The sequence below is a fragment of the Hypomesus transpacificus genome, unplaced genomic scaffold (assembly GCF_021917145.1).
Source record: "Hypomesus transpacificus isolate Combined female unplaced genomic scaffold, fHypTra1 scaffold_132, whole genome shotgun sequence".
Taxonomy (NCBI): Eukaryota; Metazoa; Chordata; class Actinopteri; order Osmeriformes; family Osmeridae; genus Hypomesus; species Hypomesus transpacificus.
The window spans coordinates 5,910-31,197 of record NW_025813708.1 but is presented as its reverse complement, the minus strand read 5'-3'; the positions used below and the strand labels follow the sequence as shown (position 1 = coordinate 31,197).

At 51.6% G+C, this 25,288-nt stretch overlaps 2 protein-coding genes across 2 annotated transcripts in view; one reads left to right on the top strand and one right to left on the bottom strand.

Annotated features, from left to right (window-relative positions):
• The window catches only part of cep89 (centrosomal protein 89), a 70,026-nt gene extending 44,986 nt beyond the window's left edge, over nucleotides 1-25,040 (top strand). The window contains exon 19 of the mRNA XM_047050951.1: nucleotides 24,865-25,040. Within this exon, the coding sequence (XP_046906907.1) occupies nucleotides 24,865-25,038 (174 nt within the window). The 3' untranslated portion in view covers nucleotides 25,039-25,040. The remainder of the gene's footprint in view (nucleotides 1-24,864) is intronic.
• On the bottom strand, nucleotides 815-24,619 carry zgc:165481 (uncharacterized protein LOC100073327 homolog). The gene is made up of 2 exons (XM_047050952.1): nucleotides 24,545-24,619; nucleotides 815-4,430 (listed from the first exon to the last, which is right to left on the bottom strand). Exons 1-2 carry the CDS (start codon nucleotides 24,612-24,614, stop codon nucleotides 3,673-3,675), a joined length of 828 nt encoding a protein of 275 aa, XP_046906908.1. The 5' UTR covers nucleotides 24,615-24,619; the 3' UTR covers nucleotides 815-3,672.
• Nucleotides 25,041-25,288: the final 248 nt, after the last annotated feature.

Sequence of the window (25,288 nt, the reverse complement as noted above, 5' to 3'; positions counted from 1 at the left end):
CTATTCGTTCTACAAAATCAATTTCAGCTGTGTTTTCTCTACTGAAGTGATTTTCCGATACAGTTGACCCCACTTTCAGTGCTGTTTCTCTGCAATTGATCACCGATTCAATACCTTCTCTGTCTATAGATCTCTTTTCCCGAAAAAATCCCATTTGCACTATCTACTACCACAAGTATTTACCCGCTCAACTGTTTGTTCTTTAAACACAGTACTCAACACTGGAGCTGTGGCTTGGCCGGCAAGGTGGTGATGTTCACAGTGCTGCTGTATGATCAACTTATGAAACAGCCTTCCTCCACACGCTGCAGACATGGTCAGGTGGCTGGGGTGTGGACCAGCCAGTCACAACCAGCCTGGCTAGCGCGGTGGCGTGTGTGGTGGCCTGTGCAGGTGGCGTGTGTGGTGGCGTGTGTGGTGGCGTGTGAGGTGGCGTGTGCAGGTGGCGTGTGCAGGTGGCGTGTGTGGTGGCGTGTGTGGTGGCGTGTGAGGTGGCCTGTGCAGGTGGCCTGTGTGTGGTGGCGTGTGAGGTGGCGTGTGCAGGTGGCGTGTGTGGTGGCGTGTGAGGTGGCGTGTGCAGGTGGCGTGTGTGGTGGCGTGTGGTGGCGTGTGAGGTGGCGTGTGCGGTGGCGTGTGCAGGTGGCGTGTGCAGGTGGCGTGTGCAGGTGGCGTGTGCGGTGGCGTGTGCAGGTGGCGTGTGCAGGTGGCGTGTGCGGTGGCGTGTGCGGTGGCGTGTGCAGGTGGCGTGTGCAGGTGGCGTGTGCAGGTGGCGTGTGCGGTGGCGTGTGCGGTGGCGTGTGCAGGTGGCGTGTGCAGGTGGCGTGTGCAGGTGGCGTGTGCAGGTGGCGTGTGCAGGTGGCGTGTGTGCGGGTCAGCATCACACCGTGTTGATGTCAAACCACATGCCAACAGGAAACAAGCTACAACCCTGATTAAGATTTCAGGCTTGGCGCCGTGGTGAGGAGGGTTGCTGCCAAGCGGGGTTCTGGAAGGCAGGAAACTGATTCACCGAGAGAGATCCAGCTGGAGCTGTCTGCTGGGGTTAGTGTGTGTGTGTGTGTGGGGAGATCCAACTCATCCTCTCTCACCACACTCTCGTCTTCGCCGGGTTTGATCATATATATATTTTAACACCAAACCCATCTGTACAAGCGGATAGGGAGGAGAAAGCAAGACTTAACGGTGAGAAGGAGGGAGGGGAAGAGAACTAGAGAAGAGGTAGAAGAAATGAGAGGGGGAGTCATTGAGGGGAGGAAGGCTGTGGCTAAATTATTCATGTGTTATAAAAATTCATGACTCACATTTGCTTAAAATGCCTAAAAAATATGTTGAATATTTGATATTGTATGGTACGCATATAAATATAGTTTGGAAATAGATTTTTATAATTGCCTACTTTGCTTCAGCATAAAGGGGATTTAATTGTCTTGCACAGCTTTCTAAATCTGTTTGGGGGGGGGTGAAGCTTCATGTGATGGATAAACATTTTCTTACTGACGTTTTTTCTCCCTTTGAAGTCAGTTGTGGCTTTTTATTTGTATTTTGTATTTATATTCTTTGTAATTTGGTTAGATGAATCAATAGGTCACAGGTTCAGATGAATCCATAGGTCACAGGTTCAGATGAATCAATAGGTCACAGGTTCAGATGAATCAATAGGTCACAGGTTCAGATGAATCAATAGGTCACAGGTTCAGATGAATCAATAGGTCACAGGTTCAGATGAATCAATAGGTCACAGGTTCAGATGAATCAATAGGTCACAGGTTCAGATGAATCAATAGGTCACAGGTTCAGATGAATCAATAGGTCACAGGTTCAGATGAATCAATAGGTCACAGGTTCAAATGAATCAATAGGTCACAGGTTCAGATGAATCAATAGGTCACAGGTTCAGATGAATCAATAGGTCACAGGTTCGACTCACCCCAGTGATGGGTGGTTGTTACTGGAACTGAAAGCTCAAAATTGATGTGATGGAATGCCCAGACCCCACGCCGTCACGTTCCTCTGGGTTCCTCGGGGTTCTTCTGGGTTCCTCTGGGTTCCTCGGGGTTCCTCGGGGTTCCTCGGGGTTCCTCGGGGTTCCTCGGTGTTCCTCTGGGTTCCTCTGGGTTCCTCGGTCACAGTGGTTGAGCCGTAAGCACCGCCCACACAGCAGGTAAACTGACTGGTGTGGCTAGTAGCCCATATCCTTTCCTACGTTTCACAACTGTCACAGTATTCACTCAACTGTAAAGATGGTACAAATGCTTGTAATTTTTTTTTTTTTTATCCCCAATACCTTTAGTGTAGTCTGCACAGTCACCTGCTCTGTCAACCCTTTTAGTTTTGAGGAAATAAGATGATATACCTTTTTTCGTCCCACAATGGGGAAATGAACCCATTACTAACTTCAGATGTAGTGATTGCTTTTGTTGTTTGCGCATTTCTCTCCTAAAACGAGCACTCTGCAACGTCAACCAGGAAGATGATAGATCGGGTCTCGTTCGAGCGTTTCAAATGTCCTATAACGCGAGCTGCCAGTCAGATCTAACGGATGAGAGAGAAAAAGAAAAAAAGCCTTTTGATGTATTACCGAATCTCATTTAAACTGTCATCTGTGGTCTGTGTGTGCCTTGGATCCAGTGGGACACAAAGCCCTGAATTCTCCAGGATAGTCAGACAAGACATGCATTGAACACTAATATTAACCCTGGGTGAGAGCAGAGCCTCTGAAATGGATGTGTGTTTCATAAACCAAGGAGCTGGCTACTTATTCTAGACTGGATCTCAATGTTTTTCACAGTATTTCTTTTTTTGCCCTTTTCAAGTAACCGCAATGCATACAAATCAAAACCCCTCATCCCCTTTACCTACTTACCAGTTTCTGGTGTGGGGGGGGGCATTATGGATTTTCACTGTTTCAACACACAATTTCTCTCACTTCCAGTTCGGTTAAGGTTCACCCTCCTTGTGTGTTGGCAGGAAAGAAGAGGGAATGATTTAAACAAGAAAACAAAAAAATAATTCCCCATTTATTTGATTGGATAGTCCCCTGTGCAATCCCTTGCCCCTTATTGGGCAGGGCAGTCTGGTGCACCTACACTTATTCCGGGTGTCAACAGAGCTGTGAACATCATCTGTGAAACATTAGCAAAGGAGACGCATAGATGGAGAGAGAAAATAAGACAAATGGAGGAGTAGGGAGGGAGGGAGGAGGGCAGAGAGAGAGGATTTTATAGAGGAGGACGGAGAAAGCGGAGAGGAAAGAGAGTAAGACAAAAAGAGGGGTACTTTTTGTGGAACACAACACGTCACATGACCTGGGGGATAACGGCTTGGCACAGAGGGACTGTTCATCCTCACACACACACACAGAAACACAGAAACATTGACTACCAATTGGGTGCATCGTAGCCAGGCTTGGGCTACTCTTTGAGAGTGCTCAGTTGTCCTAAGTCTTGGTCTAAGAACACATCCTTAGCAGTGAGAACTGACACTAAGCTGTTGTCATCCCCGGAACCGGGAGAAAGGAACACAGAGCATCGTGGGTAATCTCCAACCCCTACAACGCGGCTTTCCCCTCGCACAGAGTCCTCTCGAAAATACCCAGCTGTTCATCTGGTGACCAATCACCCAAGGGACCATTGCCAGAAACCCATGACACCAGCCAATCAGCAAGTCAGTCAGTCAGGCCCTGGAAGAGCAGTCACACATGCCCTGACACAGGCACTGGCAGAAGCCGTAAACGAGGCACACAGTCAGGCTGGAGGGCACCAGGCTGACACACACGATGCCCAGCGTGACCCTCTGGATCACCAGCAGGTAGATGCCGAGCGGCAGCGAGCCAAAGTAGAAGAACCCCAGCAGCCACACCAGGATCCGGGGGACGTGGTTGCACAGCTTGGACAGCGCGTCCTGGTCGGCAGGACCGTTGGACGCCACCGAAACGGAGTCCAGGCTCTGCTCGGCGTAGTAGTCGGAGCTGTCGTTCCGGCTGGGCGAGCGCTGCGAGTCACTCTGCACCTCCATGATGGTGATGACCAGGCAGTTGGAGGAGTCGTGGGACGGGCTGGATGAAGACAGGCTCTTGGGCGTCAGCACCACCTCCTTGCTGCTGTCGGCGGAGCTCCAGGACTTGTCGCGGGTGGCGGCCAGGCGGGACATGATGTTGGAGTCGTCGGGGAGGCCCGACACCTCGTACTCGCTGACCTCGGTCTCGTGGCGGCAGAAGGGGCAAGAGATGCAACCCGAGCCGTCGCCCATGTCCAGGATTTTGTTGAGGCATCGGGCGCACACGCGGTGCAGGCAGTCCAGGATCTTGGGCTTGCGGTTGTGGGTGTTGTAGCGCTGGTAGCAGATCTTACACTCCAGCTCCTCCGTGGGGCTGGGAGGCCCCGGCTTGTCCTCCGGGTCGGGCGGGGCCACAATCATCTTCACCTCATGCTCTGGGGAGAAAGAAGAAGAGACACTGGGTTAATTAACGCGTTTCCTTGGGTGTTAACCCATAGGTTCGATAATCTGTGATGTGCTCACAATGAGGGGTTCCTTGTAACCTGGCAACCCATCCTGAATTGTATATTGTTGACTGGATATGGGTTGCCAGGTTCAATTCTCTGGTTCTCGCTCCGAATTACTTACTGCCGAGTAATTGTTTAAACCTATTACCTTCCGGAAACAAGTAGCATTTCAATTTAAAGTAAATAATGCTTTGTACTGTTTGTACCTTTCTATACAATACTGCTGGGGGAAGACTCTGGTTGTCTTTGAACCCTGTCATCATCACCCACACAGCCAGACAGCCAGCCCGGGAACAGAGAGAACATGGGGGAACATTGCGGTCCCAGAGTGCCCACGTTCTACCTCTCGCTAGCGCCATCATTCCCAGCGCTGTTTCACCTTCCATCACAACCACAGGGCGTTTGTCATTTTGATTAAAAGGATGTTGGAGCAGCAGCAGACAAATCAAATGTATCGGTACTGCCCCTCTTTCACAAGCAGTGTCACAGGGCTTCACGTACACCCATAATGCACCTAAACCAGCCAGCCAACCACACACCAGAGGTTTCAATTCTCACTAAAGGTTCAGTGATGGACTGTGGCCGTGCGCCATCTTATGACTTGCTGTTTTTTGGCGAGAGGACAATAATAAACAAAAAATGTGTTTATTGCCATTGTCTGATGGAAGCGGTAAAGCCACGAGGCAGCGTGATGGATCCATTCTCCTCGCTCCATTCGTTCCTCCGCTGACTCCTCAGACACGGCCTGAATGCCTCCGTGCTTTAGCCAGACGTGAAGGAATCACCTTTTGACCTGCAAGTCTCGCTCGCGGACTTTCTCCAACCATGTGACAAGCGTGCTGGCTTTCTGGGGTTGTTTTTAGCTTACCAGTCTATCTCTTTCTCTCTGTCTCTCTCTCCGTCTCTCTCTGTCTGTTCTCCCTCCCCCCCTCTGCTCTCTCTCCCCCTCTCTGCTCTCTCTCCCCCTCTCTGCTCTCCCCTCTCTGTCTGCTAGCTCTCTCTCTGCTCTCTCTCTGCTCTCTGTCCCTCTCTCTGTCACTTCCCCGAATTAGCCTCTGCTGCATATCTCTTTCTACTGCATTTTGCTACTTCTCTCTTGCTGTCTCTCACACTCTCTTCCTCTCTCCCTGCCCTGCCGTCTCCCTTTCTCTCTCTCTCCCTGTCTTGCTGTCTCCCTCTTTCTCTCTCCCCCCTCCCCTATAGATGACACTGCTGCATCCTCTCTTTCCCTCCTCTCTTCATTCTCACCCCCCTCTCCCCGCCCACCCTACATATGCATTTCTGCTACACCTCTCTCTCTATCTTCCTCTCTCTCCCCACCTCCCACATATTAATCTCTGCCACATCCCCACCTGCACCACTACATCTGCTACAATTCCCCCCATATCTCTGCTACACCCCCCCCCCCCCCCATCTCTGCACCCACCCCCACCACCATATCTCTTCTCCGCCACACCTCCACCCCACCACATCTCTGCTACACCCCCACCCCCAGATCTCTGCATACCCAGCAGCCTCTAAAGGTCAGTGCTGCCCTCGTCCTGCCTGTTGCAGCAGCTTGCCTCTGCCTGCAATGAATGATTTAAGTCCTGACATTTGTAGCGGGCGGTGAGACGAGATGCAACTCTGCCCACAGTAAGAAGTGGAGCAGTCGTTATTGACCTGTGGACATGGAGGATGGAAGGCCCGTCCTTCCAGAGCAGCCTCTGGTATCGTTTTTCATCCCCAGCATGTCATTGATGTGTCGTTTAAGAGATTGCGGTTAAATTGAGTGCCCCTTGCGATAATTAAGCTTAAAACTCGAGCAATCTGGCTCCGCGGATGCGTCGACGTGTCGCTGTACTCGTGGCGCCTGTTTAACGGTTTCCCACTCCCCCTTTCTGTGAATTGCAGAAATCGATCTGCATTGTGCAAGGATTCTCGCTGGAGAATAGATGGCTTTGTCTGTCTAATCTGCCAGGTGGAATAATGAGATCTGTATGCATGAGCCCTTCTGCGTTATGCCTCCTATAGAGCTTCATCAACACAGCTTTTCCCATCAGCAGTAATGGGATCCACAAGTCGATTGCCATCATTCATCTTCATTGGTTAATTGAAAGGTATGGAAAGCGAGCCATGTAAACAGGTGGTACAGCAAGATAATGGGGTTTGAACTCCATGTGAAAGTCATATGTATGTTTCTTTACCCCACCCAGGCTGCAATTCATCCAGTGTTCCTCAGTGAAGAGCAGCAGTGGTTCTCTGTAGGAGAACAGTGTTCCTCAGTGAAGAGCACCAGTGGTTCTCTGTAGGAGAACAGTGTTCCTCAGTGAAGAGCAGCAGTGGTTCTCTGTAGGAGAACAGTGTTCCTCAGTGAAGAGCAGCAGTGGTTCTCTGTTAGAGAACAGTGTTCCTCAGTGAAGAGCACCAGTGGTTCTCTGTAGGAGAACAGTGTTCCTCAGTGAAGAGCAGCAGTGGTTCTCTGTAGGAGAACAGTGTTCCTCAGTGAAGAGCAGCAGTGGTTCTCTGTAGGAGAACAGTGTTCCTCAGTGAAGAGCAGCAGTGGTTCTCTGTAGGAGAACAGGGAGATTCTGTCTCCATGGGGCTATGAGGGGAGGCCGACCTGTGGAAGCCTGTCTGGATTAAAGCTAAATCGGAGGGAAAAAGCTTTAGAAGAGAGATCCTCAGCGCCCATCTATGATGATTTTGTTGCTGCGTGGAAAGTTAAACAGCCTGCTGTAACTACAGGCTCAATAGACATGTATTAGTAATCCATATGGATGTAAATGCTTAGTTATGGAGAATGACTCCAGTGTCACACTGGGCCAGTTAGATAAGTTAGACAATGTATGCTTCATGTTTTGGCTGCTTGCAATGTTCGGGACTATCTCGTTGTTATGATCAGTGACCTATGCTCTTTTGTAAAGCGCTCTCTCTTGGAAGTCACTTTGGATAAAAGCGTCTGCTAAATGCATCAATGTAAATGTAAGGTGTGTTTTGAGGTTGAACACTTGAAGTCCGCCCCTTCGCTCACAGTGTGGATGACTCACCCTCGACGCCAGAGATGTGGAGCAACGCACACGGAATAAAGCTAGTTTTGGGGGCTTTTTTTCAGCTGTTTATTGAAGTAACAGTAGGAGAGGGGGGCATGCAGGAAACGGCCTCAGTCGGATTCAAACCCATGCCTCTGCGTTAGCCTTACAGGCACTCTTACCCATTTTTTCACGGCTAGGCAGGTGAGATGATTGGGTTCAGACATGTCTTAATGTGAAGCTCCTGTTGAGTTGTTCCCCGCTGAAACGGACAGTTCTAGCTAACGCACTGCCGTTGTGAAGCATTTTCTTTTAACTGTTGGGCCGTCTTAGACCCCCCACATTGTGATGGTTAAAATAAAATTATTTTTATTTATTTTTGTATTGGGTAAACACAACGATGGTTCGTTATGAACCTTTGGGTCATGTGACCCGAAGGCAGCACAAGGGTTAACTGTGACTGTGCAGTGTGTCACTGTGTTCCACCTTCAGTCTCCTCCCCAGGGCAGCCCCTCCCCAGGGCAGCCCCTCCCCAGGGCAGCCCCTCTGCAGGGCTGGCCCCTCTGCAGGGCTGGACCACACTGCAGGGAGTGGGCCAGCTCACTGCAGGACTTGTCAGAGGAAATAGGCTGTGTCCCTTCCTTCAGTCTTACTGCTAGAAGTTCCCTTTAACCAAATGTGACAAAACACTTTCATTTTGCAAAGTAAGTTCAGGCAGTTTTTCTCACTTTTGACTGAAACACATTCCTGGCCTGTGGTATAATTCTGTCGTTCCTGAGGAAACGAAAAATGTAAATATTACAACGGTTGCAGATCTTTTATGTGTGTGTGTGTTTGTGTGCCCACATCCAAAGTAGGCGTGCTTGTAGGGTGCAGTGTGTGTGTGTGCGTGTGTGTGTGTGCGCATGTGTGCAGTGTGTGTGAGGCTCAGCTCAGTCCAGAGAGGAGACAGGTCTGAGATACGGGACACAATTAGTAGAACTGTGTCAAGTTATCTCCTCTAACAGGTTCTCACCTGTGGAGGCTGAGAGCGAGAACGACCCGCAGCAAATTGGCACGTCGGCCTCTTATCCCCCCTCTGCCCCCCCCCCCCCCCCCCCCGTGCCTCCCACCCCTCTGAAGCACGAGGACTGGAATTAATGGCACCTCGACCCCTGTCTCATTTGGCGCAGACCCACAGTGGGTGGGTTTGCGGTGGGAGGGCTGGTTCCATGACATGAATTCAAATGCATGGAAACCGAAGCCCGGAATCTTATTGCCGCCCCCCTTCCACCCCCCCTCCTCCTCTCTATCCCTCAGTGTCCTTCCCCAGGTAGGGGGGAGGGAGAGTTAGGGAGAAGAGAGAGAGAGAGAGAATGCGAAGAAGATGAGAGGTTGAGAGATGGGGAGAGGCATGAGAGAAGTAGAGAGAGAGACTGAGGGAGGAGACACAATGAGAGGTAGGTCGGGAGAGAATGAGCGAGCTAGGTAGAGAGTGAGGGGAGGAGGGAAGAAGCCAGTAAACAAGAAGCACTCAGAAGGCCGTTTGAGAATGAGAACTTCTCGAGGGGCTGTCATCCTGTTAGGAAGAGCCGTCTGCCTGAAGACGGGAGACGGCGTCTCTTTTCCCCACGGCTGCTGTCCTCTGGCTGGACTCTCTCAGGACCAGTGGCGGACCTAAGGGGTGGCAAGGGGGTGGCAGCTGCCACCCCAATAAAAAAATACTGCCACCCCAATTATTATTATTTTTTTAATGCATTTAGCAGACGGTTTTATCCAAAGCAACTTCCAAGAGAGAGCTTTACAAAAGTGCATAGGTCATTGATCATAACATTGAGATAGCTCCAAACATTGCGGGTAGCCAAAATATGAAGCACACATTGTGTAAAAACAGTCCCAAAGGGAAGAACTATAAGAGCATGTAGTGAAACAAGTTACAATTAAACAACATGAACCTCAATCTTCCCATGGAAAAATATTATTTGTCCATTACAGAACATTTCAATAAATAATATTCATGTTACTGTTTTAATTTAAACTACTAATATTCTAGCCTAATCATTTACCATAGGGAGTACTGTACCCCCCTACTCTGGGTTTGATTCGCCTCCAGGAGGCCACCCAACAACTTCCTTCTGCCACCCCATTGCCACCCCGAATGAAAATCTCTAAATCCGCCCCTGCTCAGGACACAGCTGTGGACTCGGCTGACTGAGCAGCGAATGCGTGACTGGCCGGGTTTTCCCGCTTCATTTCATGGGCAGTAGATGGATATGTGAAAGGCTTAACTGGTGGTTAGTCACAGCGTGGATGGATCTCACGGTCTGAAGATAACGAGATGAGTCAGTGGCACAGAAAAGCTGCTATGGCCAGTTAGCGACAATCGCAAACGTTCGTTACTTGGGAGTAGCCAGTTCATGCTGGATCGATCCGGTTGGATCCAGCTTGCACAATGAGTCCCAATACGAGGTTCCCAAGAGCAGAGGTGAATCATATAGACACAAACACTCAACGAGTGCTGCTAATGACCCTGGCCCCCCGCCTTCCCACCATGCACCTCCTCCAGGAGGTCAGTGTCCCCCATCCAGGGTCACCACAGGGGGCCGCCCAGATTGACAGAAACACGTTAGGGGACTGCTTCACATAGCCGAGACATGAAAGAAGCCCAAAGATCAATTTGCCCCACGAGGAACGGCATTAAATGATCATGCATAGTTAATAAGGTCAAATGGTGGGCTAGCCTTATTGAATGCTGGATGAATGTGAAATGAGCTTGATCCGACTGGACCCTCTTGTTTCCTGAAAGGCTGGGATATCTGGACCCATCGGTGGACTCTTTTAATATGGTTGCATACATAAATTAATTCTGCATGCAAGACGTTGTGCAGCAATCTTGTAGGAACGGATGTCAAATCTTGAATGTAAGTCTACTCCTCTGTACTTAAGTACTAGTTTGCTCTGTGCCACAGTAGGGATTCTGTACGGTAGCAAAAAATGATGACACCTCTCATCATATGTCATCATATAACTCCCTTCCCCACATCTCTTATCTCTCGTTGTTGCCAGCCAGGGTGGAGGAGGGGGCTGGGTGGAGGAGAGGGCTGGGTGGAGGGCTGGGTGGAGGTGAGGGCTGGGTGGAGGGCTGGGTGGAGGTGAGGGCTGGGTGGAGGTGAGGGCTGGGTGGAGGAGGGGGCTGGGTGGAGGAGGGGGCTGGGTGGAGGGCTGGGTGGAGGAGAGGGCTGGGTGGAGGAGGGGGCTGGGTGGAGGAGGGGGCTGGGTGGAGGAGAGGGCTGGGTGGAGGTGAGGGCGGGGTGGAGGAGGGGGCTGGGTGGAGGAGGGGGCTGGGTGGAGGTGAGGGCTGGGTGGAGGTGAGGGCTGGGTGGAGGTGAAAGCTGGGTGGAGGTGAGGGCTGGGTGGAGGAGAGGGCTGGGTGGAGGAGAGGGCTGGGTGGAGGTGAGGGCTGGGTGGAGCAGGGGGCTGGGTGGAGGAGGGGGCTGGGTGGAGGAGGGGGCTGGGTGGAGGTGAGGGCTGGGTGGAGGTGAGGGCTGGGTGGAGCAGGGGGCTGGGTGGAGGAGGGGGCTGGGTGGAGGTGAGGGCTGGGTGGAGCAGGGGGCTGGGTGGAGGAGGGGGCTGGGTGGAGGTGAGGGCTGGGTGGAGGTGAGGGCTGGGTGGAGGAGGGGGCTGGGTGGAGGAGAGGGCTGGGTGGAGGAGGGGGCTGGGTGGAGGAGGGGGCTGGGTGGAGGAGAGGGCTGGGTGGAGGTGAGGGGGCTGGGTGGAGGTGAGGGCTGGGTGGAGGAGAGGGCTGGGTGAAGGAGAGGGCTGGGTGGAGGTGAGGGCTGGGTGGAGCAGGGGGCTGGGTGGAGGAGGGGGCTGGGTGGAGGAGGGGGCTGGGTGGAGGTGAGGGCTGGGTGGAGGTGAGGGCTCGGTGGAGGAGGGGGCTGGGTGGAGGAGAGGGCTGGGTGGAGGAGGGGGCTGGGTGGAGGAGGGGGCTGGGTGGAGGTGAGGGCTGGGTGGAGGTGAGGGCTGGGTGGAGGAGGGGGCTGGGTGGAGGGCTGGGTGGAGGTGAGGGCTGGGTGGAGAAGGGGGCTGGGTGGAGGTGAGGGCTGGGTGGAGGTGAGGGCTGGGTGGAGGTGAGGGCTGGGTGGAGGAGGGGGCTGGGTGGAGGTGAGGGCTGGGTGGAGGAGAGGGCTGGGTGGAGGTGAGGGCTGGGTGGAGGAGGGGGCTCGGTGGAGGAGGGGGCTGGGTGGAGGTGAGGGCTGGGTGGAGGTGAGGGCTGCGTGGAGGAGGGGGCTGGGTGGAGGTGAGGGCTGCGTGGAGGAGGGGGCTGGGTGGAGGTGAGGGCTGGGTGGAGGTGAGGGCTGCGTGGAGGAGGGGCCTGATTGTGTGTCTCTGTGTTCCTCTGCAGTCTGGCCCCAGCTGTGGGCCTCATCAAGTCCTCAGCACGCATCCTCCCCCACACACACCTATACATAGACACACACACACACCTATACATACACTCTCTCACACACACACACACACACACACTATCACACACATGCACTAATTAAAAGGCACACACACACCATACATGCACACACACATGCACTCTCATTCACACATACACATTCTCACACACACAATACAGTCCTGCACATACATACACACACTAACATCTATTGTAATAGAAAACACACACACTCGTACTTCCAAGGAAAATGCAGGGATGAAGTCAGTATGTACAGTGCCCTCCAAAAGTATTGGAACAGTGAGGCCAATTCCTTTATTTTTGCTGTAGACTGAAAACATTTGGGCTTGACATCAAACGATGAACGTGAAACCAGAGATCAACGTTTCAGCTTTTATTTCCAGGTATTTACATCAGGATCTGATGCACAAATTAGAAAATATCACCTTTTTGTTCGAACCCACCCATTTGTCACGTGAGCAAAAGTATTGGAACATGTGACTGACAGGTGTGTTTTGTTGCCCAGGTGTGTCCTATTACATACATTATTCAATCAATAAATACCACTGAATGTCTACACTCAGGTTCAGATTGGGTAAGATAGGTTTTGTCTATGCAGACTGTATTCAGAGGTGAAAACAACATGAAAACCAGAGCGCTGTCTTTGGGTGAAAAACAAGCAATTGTGAGTCTTAGAGAAGATGGAAAATCAATCAGAGCCATTGCAGAAACATTGGCCATAGCCAGTACAACCATTTGGAATGTCCTGAAGAAGAAGAAAACTACTGGTGTACTAAGTAACAGACGTCGAACAGGTAGACCAAGGAAAACATCAGCAGTTGATGACAGAAACATTGTGAGAGCTGTAAAGAAAGACCCTAAAACAACTGTTAGTGAGATTAGCAACAACCTCCAGATGGCAGGAGTGAAGGTATCACTATCTACTGTTCGCAGAAGACTTCATGAACAAAAGTACAAGGGCTACACCAGAAGATGCAAACCACTCATTAGCAAGAAGAATAGGAAGGCCAGGCTGGAAATTGCCAAAAAGTACAGAGATGAACCTCAAAAATTCTGGGACAAAGTTTTATGGACTGATGAGACAAAGATTAACTTTTACCAAAGTGATGGAAAGGCTAAAGTTTGGAGAAAGAAAGGAACTGCTCATGATCCCAAACACACAAGCTCATCTGTGAAACACGGTGGAGGTAATGTCATGGCTTGGGCTTGCATGGCTTCTTCTGGGACGGGCTCATTAATCTTCATTGAGGATGTAACACATGATGGCAGCAGCAAAATGACCTCGGAAGTCTACAGAAACATTTTGTCTGCCAATTTAAGGAAAGATGCAACCAAACTGATTGGCAGAGCCTTCATCATGCAGCAAGATAACGACCCAAAACACACTGCCAAAACAACAAAGGAGTTCATCAGGGGCAAGAAATGGAAGGTATAAGACTGGCCAAGTCAATCTCCAGACTTAAACCCTATAGAGCATGCATTTTACCTGCTTAAGAGGAGACTGAAGGGAGGAACCCCACAAAACAAACAACAACTGAAAGAGGCTGCAGTGAAAGCCTGGGAAAGCATCAAAAAGGAAGAATGCAAAAGTTTGGTGACGTCAATGGGTCACAGACTTGCTGCAGTTATTGAAAGCAAAGGATTTGCAACTAAATATTAAGTCTTATTCACTTAAATATGTTTTAAGTATATCTGTTCCAATACTTTTGCTCACATGACAAATGGGTGGATTCAAACAAAATGTGATATTTTCTTAGTTGTGCATCAGATCCTGATGTAAATACCTGGAAATAAAAGCTGAAACGTTGATCTCTGGTCTCACGTTCATTATTTGATGTCAAGCCCAAATGTTTTCAGTCTACAGCAAAAATAAAGGAATTCGCCTCACTGTTCCAATACTTTTGGAGGGCACTGTATGTCACTGGTAACCCAAGCTAGCTAGTCCGCATGCAGTACTGGAATATTTCCCTCACCGACCGACAGTCATGTTTCAAACTTTCTCCCATTGTTTTGAATAAATCATCTTGGTTGAAACGGCAAGTTATTTTGGAGTTCTGAGTAGGGTTAGGTGAGTTGTTTCCACCATAAGCATATTCTAAATATGGAAAAACCATTTGTTCATTCATTCATTCATGACCATTAAAAATAGATTGTGGCTGGTGTGCAGAGCTAGCGGCCATCTCCGCGGTTACAGTAAAGGCTGCCTGATGCAAAGCCTGATAAATATTTCAGGTTAGGTCTGTTACAGGAAAAAAATTGAAAGAAAAAAATGATTATGGAACATGCCATAACACATCAGAACGAGGTCACGAGTCAAAAAATAGCTTCCATTAACTGGGCATGAACCACTGATGATTGTCCTGAGTCAGGGTAGAACTGAAGCGCTTGTGCTAAGCTAACGGTTCCTCCATGGTCCACTTGCCGTCCTGCTAAGGCTGTGTGTTTATGTCTGACATGATCATGTGTCTTGCTGGAGTGCTTTTCAGCTGCGAGCGCTGCAGCCGGTGTTATTTTGGGCAGAACCAAATTGGATTAATCTAGACCACGACACCTCAGCCCAGCTAGTCTTAACGACAGCAGGGTCTGCCCCTGTACTTGTGACTAGCAGGCTCTCTAATCCGTTTAGAAGGAACCGGAACAGGAAAGGGTTTGAGTCTCGCCTCGTCTTTTTAAGATATCTTTTTTCTTCGAGGTTGCCTCTCGTCCTCCTCCCAGATGTGTCCCTGAGGGAACTCGACGCCGTTCGAATGATCCCTGTCTGCTGGAGGGGGGGGCAGTCTTCTCCAGGAGGGGGGGGGGGGGGGGGGGGGGGCGTAAAGAGACAGAGAGAGAGAGAGAGAGAACGGGGGAAAACCTTTTTAAGTCTTTTCCTCCGGCCAAGATGGTTTTCAACTCAGACCGTTCCCTCAAGACCTGCCGCAATCGCCTTTTTGTCCAATTCCTCCACCACACCTGCCTTTAACATTGACCTTGACATCTCGGTGTTCAAATCTCATCCCTCTCTCCCTTTCTCTCTCTGACCTCGTCCAAGAACCAGCAGGTAGGTGGACTTGTTGGAGGAGTGATTAAACGTGAATGAAGTATTTCTGGAATCATCCACCATTCACAAAAACATTTTAAAAAACTGGGACTCCCCGGTATGTCACTGGATAAGTGACCGTACCATGTAGGCTGAGGCCTTACCCTAGTAGCCTTGGTTCGAATCCGGCCTTGGCCTTTTGCTGCATGTCTTCCACACTTCACTTACAAACTGTCCAGTAAAGGATGGGAAAATGCTCCAAAATATATACAGCAAAAACTACATTCTCTCAGTTAAGAAGGTTCATTTCTTTAAAGCAGTTGGCAGTCTTATCAAACGCTCATACCCTTTCAGAGTAAGAGGACACATTTGCCTACAAACAGCAATCTCTCTTACCTACGGACAGCTTTGCAATCAGTCTCCCGTTATATTACATTTTACTTAACCATGGGGCATGTTGTTGAATCCCACCTTATGCAAATACTGCTGCTACCCATATCTTTTAGCTGTTCCCTGTTCGATGTTGGCCTGTAAACAGGCCTTTGTACTATATCAAGCTACATTCATTTGTTTCAGCGGCTCTGTGTAGTAAGTGGTGTTTGCTTGTCTATTTTAATCTATTGCTCTGCCTGAAATAATTGGATTCACACAGTGTGCCGAGTCCTCACAGGCCCGAGCTGTTGTCTCATTATGATGATTCTGATTTGTGTGTGTGTGTGTGTGCGCGCGCAGAATGCAGTAGTAATCAAACAGAGGACTTGGGTTATGACTGCCTATTGTATCAAGGAACAAAAGTCTCCACGCGCCGCGCCCTCCTCCTCTGATCCTGTCTGTCTCTCAGACGGAGACCGCTAGCCAGCCAGTCAGCCCGCCAGCCTCACCCTCCCCACAACATGTTTCACTGTGTCAGCCAGTCAGTCAGCCAGCCAGTCAGACAGCCAGCCAGTTAGTCAGCCAGCCAGCCGGTCAGCCAGCCAGCCAGCCAGCCTCACCCTCCCCACAACACGTTTCACTGTGCCAGTCAGTCAGCCAGCCAGCCAGCCAGCCAGTCAGCCAGCCAGCCAGCCAGCCAGCCTCGCCCTCCCCACAGCACATTTTACGCATTCCCTTTTAAAACGTCAAATCCCTCACGCAACGATGACACGCCTCAGCAACAGTTCCCTTGTTATCAACATCCTGGGAATTTCGAATGAATTCATCGAGATTTTGGCGTGGGCAGGCCCTGTTTTTATTCGTTTTCATCCTATTCTTCACTCCGCCAAAAGACATGAACTCTGGAGTGTTGCTCTACAGCTTAATTGCTGGAAGTGTCACCCAAGAAGTGTCACCTAAAATGAAGGAAGGGAATGCTGACATCTCGCTGGAGGCTTTTTTCCAAGAAATGTCACACACATCCCCCCTGGCCATTCTCCCCTTTTCTTTTTCTCACCCTCTCTCTTCACCTCTCTCCCCCTCCTTCTTCATTTGTCACCCCCCCCCCAGGTCCTCACTCACTGTTCGCTCTCCTCCCTTTCCAATTTTCTCTTTCTCTCCCTCCATCCCATGTCTCGTTTCTCTCTACCTTCCTCCTCTCGTGTCCCCCTCTCTCTCTCTCTCTGCACATCTCTACACCTCTCTCTCTCTCTTCCTCAGCGGCCCCTCATCCCTCCTTTCTCTCCACGTTCTCCCTCTCCTCCCGCTCTCTCCTTTCCTCCCCCGTCACACCATCTGTCAGTGCAAAGGCCCGACACCCTGGCAGGCTGGCAGGCAGGCATGCAGTGCCCAGTCCCGCAGGTAAACATTTGTTCCTGCTCATCAGAAGCTGGCTGAAAGGTTAATTGTTGACGTGCACACCAGCTAGGCAGCTCTCTGCAGTGAGAGACGAGCCACACGAGACTGAGGGAGGAAACTCACTGCTGTGGCTCTTCACCGAGCGAGAGCCTGTTTGTTTCAAATGCGGCGTCCGCCATTTTGTGCCTTTTGACACGCCTAAGGAAATCATCTCTCTGGTGGTAATATTACCAGATGATATGTTGTCATTCTTTTCTATATTGTTTTATATGATGGATGTGCACTTAGGATTGGAGAGACACTTAAAATTTAAAAAAGGAACAACTGTACTTCAAACATGCGCATCAGAAAATGATATTGTTTGTGTATCGGTCATGGTGGTCATATACAGTACCAGTCGGGAAAATGTGTCCAAACTGTTGATTGGTACTGTACAATTATTTTCATTCGAGGCCTTTCCCCCAAACCACAACTTGCGACATGCAGCAGTCTAGTCGATGCTCAGGTGGAAAGCCCACATTAAGCAGCAGAGCTGTAAACGCTGAACTAGACTTGAGATAACAAGCAAGATAAACGTTAAGGTCCAAACCCCACTGATGTCGGAGGAAAACCTCTAAAACCGACGATTTACGCTCTCATCCTTCCGTCTAATCGTCTTCCTCAGTGTCGGTAAACACACCAACCCACCAGAGCAAATTCTTTACTCGGTTTACTTAAACCTGATTCTGAACGAGAGAGACGCCTGTCTTTCCGCTTTGTCCCTTAATGGCGGAACTCAAGATGAGCCCCGTAGCTACTTGAGAGAGGCGGAGATGTTGCGTGTCCACGTGTCTCTCTCTCTCTTCCTCTCTCTCTCTCTGTCTCTCTCTCTCTCTTCCTCTCTCTCTCTGTCTCTCTCTCTCTCTTCCTCTCTCTCTCTCTGTGTCTCTCTCTCCCCTCAGGAGACGGAGGCAATCAGCCTGTTTGTTTTCCCTGGCAGGGGGAGCGAGGGATGAGAGGGACCTCTCGCTTGTGCTGCATCCCTTCTCGTCCGTGGTGATTGTCGCTGAGAGGCCTGTGGGCAAGAGGGCAAAGCACTTGGGCTGAAGAGAATTCAACAACACCCCCTGGAACCTCTCCCAGCTCTGTACGTGTGTGTGTGTTAATGTGTGAGTGTGTGTGCGCGCAAGAGCTTTGTTTTCTTCAGCGGCTCGTCCTACCTGTTGCCTCACACTGCCAAGAAGCTCTGCTGTTTATTTAGCTTGTCCCTTTCCATCCCCCACCCCCTCCCCCCACCTCCTCCCCACCCCCTCCCCCCACCTCCTCCCCACCCCCTCCCCCAGCGGAGGGTGGCCTGTAATGGCTTTGACCCGTGCTGTGGGCCCACAGGGCCCATGTCGCTGGCAGTGCCACTCTGCTCTCCATTATCCCCTCTGCCGCTCCTCTAATGACGCTGTTTGTGTTCCGATGCACGCTCTCGAATAAATTACCCTCCTCGGCCAGCCGCCAATCGCCTCCCCCCCCTGGAATCAGCGCTCAAGGGAAGCGGCCAATCAGAACCCGTTGGAGCCCAGACGGAGGGAAAGGGGTGTGATTGGTTGGGAGGGTGTGTGGCTTGGGAGAGGGCGACCGATCAAAGTGTGTAGCCCTGACGCACGCAGAGGGAAGGGGGCTAATCAGAAGCGTGCTCCAGGATGTGGGGCGTAGGGGGTTGAACGTTAAAGGAAGGGAGAAGTGGAGATGAAAGGATCTGGTTAGTGAGAGAGGTCACCACTGATTAGGTTCAACTTGGCCTTGTAACCGTAACGACGATCCACGCAGAGCCAGCATGCGTCTGGGCAATAAATCATACACCTCACCTCATCAAGATGTCCAAGACTGCATTGAATGTATCTGACGTGCTGTTATGACTACTACGCTATCTAGCTTCGACTAATGCAGAACAGAACTCCGAACGATAACTCAGTTTTAGCCTTTCTTCACATAGCCCTTCAGGAAGCTGCAGCACAGCGTGACTCGAGAGAGAGCTGCTCTCTGAAACATAACACGTTCTCTACAACTTCACACCACACGCCGACAGAGAGACGCGTCCTCCAAGACGAGAACATCCCGTGATTTCTGTCGTCGGGGAAAAGTCAGGGGGTTTCCCCCCCCCCCCCCCACGCTGTGGCATTGTCACTCTGAAGTGAGGATGTGTTTCCGCTCTCCTAACGTACTCCCAGACAGAGCCCTACGCTCTCCTAACGTACTCCCAGACAGAGCCCTACGCTCTCCTAACATACTCCCAGACAGAGCCCTACGACCTCCTAACGTACTCCCAGACAGAGCCCTACGCTCTCCTAACGTACTCCCAGACAGAGCCCTACGCTCTTCTAACGTACTCCCAGACAGAGCCCTACGCTCTCCTAACGTACTCCCAGACAGAGCCCTACGCTCTCCTAACGTACTCCCAGACAGAGCCCTACGCTCTCCTAACGTACTCCCAGACAGAGCCCTACGCTCTCCTAACGTACTCCCAGACAGAGCCCTACGCTCTCCTAACGTACTCCCAGACAGAGCCCTACGCTCTCCTAACGTACTCCCAGACAGAGCCCTACGCTCTCCTAACGTACTCCCAGACAGAGCCCTACGCTCTCCTAACGTACTCCCAGACAGAGCCCTACGCTCTCCTAACGTACTCCCAGACAGAGCCCTACGCTCTTCTAACCCCAGAACTCCCCCGGGACGGAGCTGGAAGATTTAGGAAAAGAAAAAGAGCAGGCAGTGAAAGAATAAAGAAGAGAGTGTTACCTTTCTCCCTGCCTTTGGAGCTGCAGAAGGGCCTGCTAGTCGCTGACTAACGATCAGACCGCGACTGGAACCAAGGGATTGTCAAGGTAGTCAATTAGGACAGTCCATGATCTCCTTCATACTCTGGGAGAAAGTCAATGCTGATTAGAGCTTTCCAGAGTTAGGCGAGGCCTACTACAGTAGTTCCTCTACTGGTTTGTTCATTTGTCCAGGACCCGGGGGGCCAGTGCTGTGTGTCCAGCAGTGTGTGTGTGTGTGTATGATTAGCTGGGTTGTAAAGAGACTCTGTAATATCCAGTTTTCTACATAGCGTCATTCAGGCTTAGCTGAATGCTGAGCCCTCATATCACTGACGTCTAGCGGTGTAATCTGCTCTGCTGTCATCCCTCTGGCCATGTCCTGGTGTTGGAGGCAGTACAACACACACACACACACATATACACACACGTACACACGTACACACATACACAGTTGTACCGACATCATTGTACACCCACATCATTGTACCGTTCGATCACCGGGGGCTACCTGAGATTCTTCCTGGAAAGCCTATCATAAGGACAACATACAGCGCTCTAGGAACAAGGAAGCACCAAAGCAAAGGAAGAGAAGATTGCAGTATTCTGGAAACTCATAATCCTCCTCTGTTATCTTTGTTCATTCCCCCCTCCCTTCCCCCAACACACACACCCCCCCTCCCTTTCCCCAACACACACACCCCCCAACACACACACCCTCCCTCCCTCCCCCACCCCAACACACACACACACCCCTTATAGTAGACAGGTAGGAATATACTCTCAAATTAGATCTAAATCTGAGGAAGTGATACAAGATAAATAGCCTGGTGTAGAGTAGACACTGGACTGGATATCTCTCCTGTACCCCCACAGCTCCACATCTACTCCCATCCTCCCTCCGCTGTATGTGTCCAACCACACACTGTTTTGGTTCTGAAGGACTGGAGTCTTTCCAGGCGAAGAATTTGTCTCTGGCCTCCAGCCATCCCCAGTCTCTTGTCATCCCAGCTAGGGCGGCCAGCCAGGGGGGCCAGCTAGGGGGGCCAGCTAGGGGGGCCAGCTAGGGGGGCCAGCCAGGGGGGCCAGCTAGGGGGGCCAGCCAGGGGGGCCAGCCAGGGGGGCCAGCTAGGGGGGCCAGCCAGGGGGGCCAGGATGGTGTCTTGGTGTCCACACGGGGGTAATCACTGCCTTCCTGATCCCCAGAAACACACCACAGACCAGCGCACAAACCAGCTCACTAGCTTTCAGGTAAAACAATCACGTCCATTAAAACTGCTGTGGTTCTCAGTGCACTTCCACAACAATACCAGCGTGTGTGTGTGTGTGTGTGTGCTAGCCTCTCTCATGACCTACGGACCGGGAATGAAGAGGCAGCCCTGCTGGTGTGTTGACTCCATGCCCCAGTCTGTTGAGCATCATCAGCCAGGCTGTTAGAAGCTGATTGAGTTGGGACAGTCACACACTTGCAGTAGTTCCCAGCTCCTGTTACTACCCCTCCACAGGCCGAGCTGGATATCCCCCCTGTACCTCCCCTCCTCCATCACCTCCTGTTAATACCCCTCCAAAGGCTGGACTACATCTCTCTCCTCCTCCTCTCTTCTCCTCTCCTCCACCCCCTCCCTCCTTCATCACCTCCTGTTATTACCCCTCCAAAGGCTGGACTACGTCTCTCTCCTCCTCCTCTCTTCTCCTCTCCTCCACCCCCTCCCTCCTTCATCACCTCCTGTTATTACCCCTCCAAAGGCTGGACTACGTCTCTCTCCTCCTCCTCTCTTCTCCTCTCCTCCACCCCCTCCCTCCTTCATCACCTCCTGTTATTACCCCTCCAAAGGCTGGACTACATCTCTCACCTCCTCCTCTCTTCTCCTCCACCCCCTCCCTCCTTCATCACCTCCTGTTATTACCCCTCCAAAGGCTGGACTACGTCTCTCTCCTCCTCCTCTCTTCTCCTCCACCCCCTCCCTCCTTCATCACCTCCTGTCATAACCCCTCCAGGTCGACCTGGGGGGGACAGCTCCACCTCACAAGCCAAGTAGCAGACCCGGGGGGGTGAAGCTTGTGCTGTGTGGTTTCAGACGTGAAGATGAAAGGACCCCAAGCTACTTCCACGCATCTGCACCTGTGTGTGTGTGTGTGTGTGTGTGTGCATGCAGTCTCTGCTTCATCTTCACTCCATGCTGCCGTGTCTGAGATTTGAGTGAATCACAGAAACTTTCTCCCTCCCTCCTTTTTTCCCTCCCTCCCTGCTTCTTTCCCTCCCTCCTTCCTTCCTTCCTTCCTTCCTTCCTTCCTTCCTTCCTTGTCTCCCTCCTTATTTCCCTCCCTCCTTCTTTCCCTCCCTCTTTTCCTCCCTCCCTCCTTCTTCCCCCCCCCCCTCCCTTCCTCTCTTCCCCTCTTGTCTAGCACTGTGCTTCCCTCTAGTCTAGTAAGTGTTGCCAGTACCTCAGAAACTCTTATCTTTCTGTCTGCTTGGAAAGTGAGCTCTGTAATTCCGGGCTCAGGTCCCAGTGCTGCGGGTGTCTATTCATTAGACCTCCCTGTGCACGCTGTGATACAGGAAGTCTGATACACACACGACAGGGTCTATCCACTCCTGTCACAACAGTATTCATTGAGTAGACAAAACTGGTTATCAACCTGCGTTTTTCTTCTTCCGTTCTTGAGTTCTCGTGAACCCGTTGGAAGTCATCTTTCAAGGTCAAGTACAGTTCCGATACCGATCGACCTGCTTGTGAAGCGTCGGCCAGGAGCGTGTCTGGATAATCTCTGGGGTATTTTGGTCGCAACGCGAGAGTCAAGCTTTTTTTTTTACATTTGTAAAATTTTATGATTCGCTTTTCTGTGGAGTTTTGTCAGCAGCAGAGGCCATATTGACCTCGTCCATAGTAAGACATTGGTGTCTTATGCTGCTGCGATCCATGAAGGAAGCCTGGCTTCTGAGGGGGAACTGCTGCAGAAAGGGTCCACGTACGGTGTTGTTCAGGCCGGAGACGCCAGGCGAAGGTTTTCAGTCCTGGTGGTTGTATTTAATAGAGCTTCCTTCTGCTTCTGTTGTGCTTAAGTGCAGTAAAAGGATGGTCGCACACACACACACACACACACATTGGCCTTGTGTTCATTCTCTGATCAAAAAGCCAGTTATTGTCAGGTGTCTCTGTAGGGTTAGTGGTGTGCAGTGTACGACCCCCCCCCTCTCCCTCCCCCTCATGCATCCTTCATCTCCACTTCACCCCCCCTTTAATCCCCTGGGGGGGTGGATGGAAGGGGGGAGGAGTCAGGGAGGGGGGTAGTGAGGGGGGAGGAGTCAGGGAGGGGGGTAGTGAGGGGGGAGGAGTCAGGGAGGGGGGTAGTGAGGGGGGAGGGTGCCATGGCCATATTGAGCTGTTCCACCTGCCGTGCGGGTGGATGGATCGATACCACTCTCCCCCCCTCCTCCTCCTTCCCGGGGCCTAGCGTGCGTGTGATGTGTCCGTGTTTGTGCCTACATGTGTGTGTGCCTGTGTGTGTGTGTGTGTTTCTGAATCCACATGTATTTGTGTGGGCTGAAATCAGTTTCTTTGTCAGAAGACTTCCTGCTAGAGAACAGATGCACACACACACACACACACACACAGAGAAACCCCCCCGTTTGCTGTGTGATCCTGGGGTCTCCAGCAGGACAGCCGCCCCGGCGTATGGTGATGTGGTGGGCAGGAAGCAGCAGGCTGCTCTATCAACAGGCTCCTCGTGTCAGAGCTGTTCCCCCAGAGCACCGCACATTACACAGCCACCTCTGACTACACACACACACGGCACATTACACAGCCACCTCTGACTACACACACACACACACACACACACGGCCATGAATCAAGTACAAACACAGACACACAATAAGAGAAACTCACGCAGTTGCTGTGTGATTCCACTAACGGTACACACACACACACACTTGATGCAACCTGATACTCATAAAGGTCTCACACATGGACTGTACAGGTATGAACGAAGCGCACACACCCCCGTACATGTTCACAAAGGAAGTCCCAGGTTTGAGAACCTGGCCTGTCCTCCATGCCTTCACTCAAACCTCGACTGTAGGCACAGCAGCTGCTCTGCTTCCCACAGAGAAAACACCATCTGTTGAGCCTCTGTCTGTCACAGTCCAAACCAGATACCTGCCTGTGTATGTCTGTCTGTCTGTCTGTCTGTCTGTCTTTCCTCACAACTTTCTGTTTCGGTCTGCCTCTTCTCTCTGTCTCTCGCTCTCTCTGTCTGTCTGTCTCTGTCTCTCTCTTGGTCTCTCTCTGTCTGCTTCTACCTCAATCTCTGTATCTGCATCTCTCTGTCTCTCACCTCTCAAGTTCACCCCTCCAGCCTGTGCTTCCTCTGGGGTAAGTCTGGCACAGGTTTCCTTACGTCGTTAGACCGCCAGTCACAACACTACCTCACCGTGGAGGTGTGTATGGCTTTAAGCTGATTTCCTTCTAGAAATCCTAATCATGTTATCACCCACTGCTGCACCCATCTCCTGCTCTGCTCCCAGTAACAGAGCATCTTGTTTGGACTCGATCTGAGCACCTCGGTTTCCTCTGAGTTTTGTATTTTTCACTGTCGTTGTGGTCTTTCCAGCTCATCCTGTCTCTCTTTCTTGCCTTGTTTTTCTCTCTCTCTCTGTGTACATGTCTCTCTCTCACACACACACACACACACACACACAGAGGGTCTATTAGCAACTTGAGTTATCTGCAATTAAGCCATCTACATGGTAGCGCCAAGGCAGCCAGTGTTACTATGAGCTGCTTAACACTGTCTTAATGCGGGCGCAAGACCAAGCCAATAACCACTGTTTTACCTCGGACGAAAACTCGCACCAACACACACACAACGCACCCGCATTGTCACGGACACTTCAGAGCCCGCGCACAGCAACACGCGCACGCTCCGCACGCACACACACGCACGCTTGTTCCTTTAGAAGTTTCAACAACTATCCCCGCTCTCCTCCGCGTTCTCCCGTAGCTTACCTTGCCCGCTCGTCCCTGACTCGGACGCCTGCTCCTCCAGGACAGTGTCGTCCGTCGCTGTGCACTTCATGTAAATCCCAGAGTGGAGCCTCTCAGATCAGGAGCGCTCTGCTCGCTGCCGTCTGCCGTGCCTCTACGCATCCATCCTCTGCCAGAACCATCCTCCTGCCTGCTCCAGCGAGAGAGAGAGAGAGAGCGTGTGTGTGTGTGTGTGAGAGAGAGAGCTCTCCGTCTCTCCACTTGGTGTCTGCGTCTCCTCACGTGTGTCTCACTCTCTTTGCGTGTGTGTCCTCTCACTCCCCTTGCCCGCCCTCCTCCAGGTGTTCAGGAAGCAGAGCGCGGCCAGTCTGGGGGTGCTGGGTCAGAGGCTGCAGGAGCAGGAAGAGGACTTTGCGGGGAAGGCAGCCTGCTACCAGCGACAGATCCAGCACCTGCACACGCTGCTCAGAGACAAGCAGGGGGATCTGGACGGAGTGCTACTGCAGAAAGGGTAAAACCCAACGAGAGGGAGGGAGCGAGGAGAGGGGGAGGAGGGAGGAGAGAGGGAGGGAGGGAGGAGAGGGGGAGGAGGGAGGAGAGAGGGAGGAGGGAGGAGAGAGGGAGGAGGGAGGAGAGAGGGAGGAGGGAGGAGAGAGGGAGGAGGGAGGAGAGAGGGAGGAGGGAGGAGAGGGGGAGGAGGGAGGAGAGAGGGAGGAGGGAGGAGAGAGGGAGGAGGGAGGAGAGAGGGAGGAGGGAGGAGAGAGG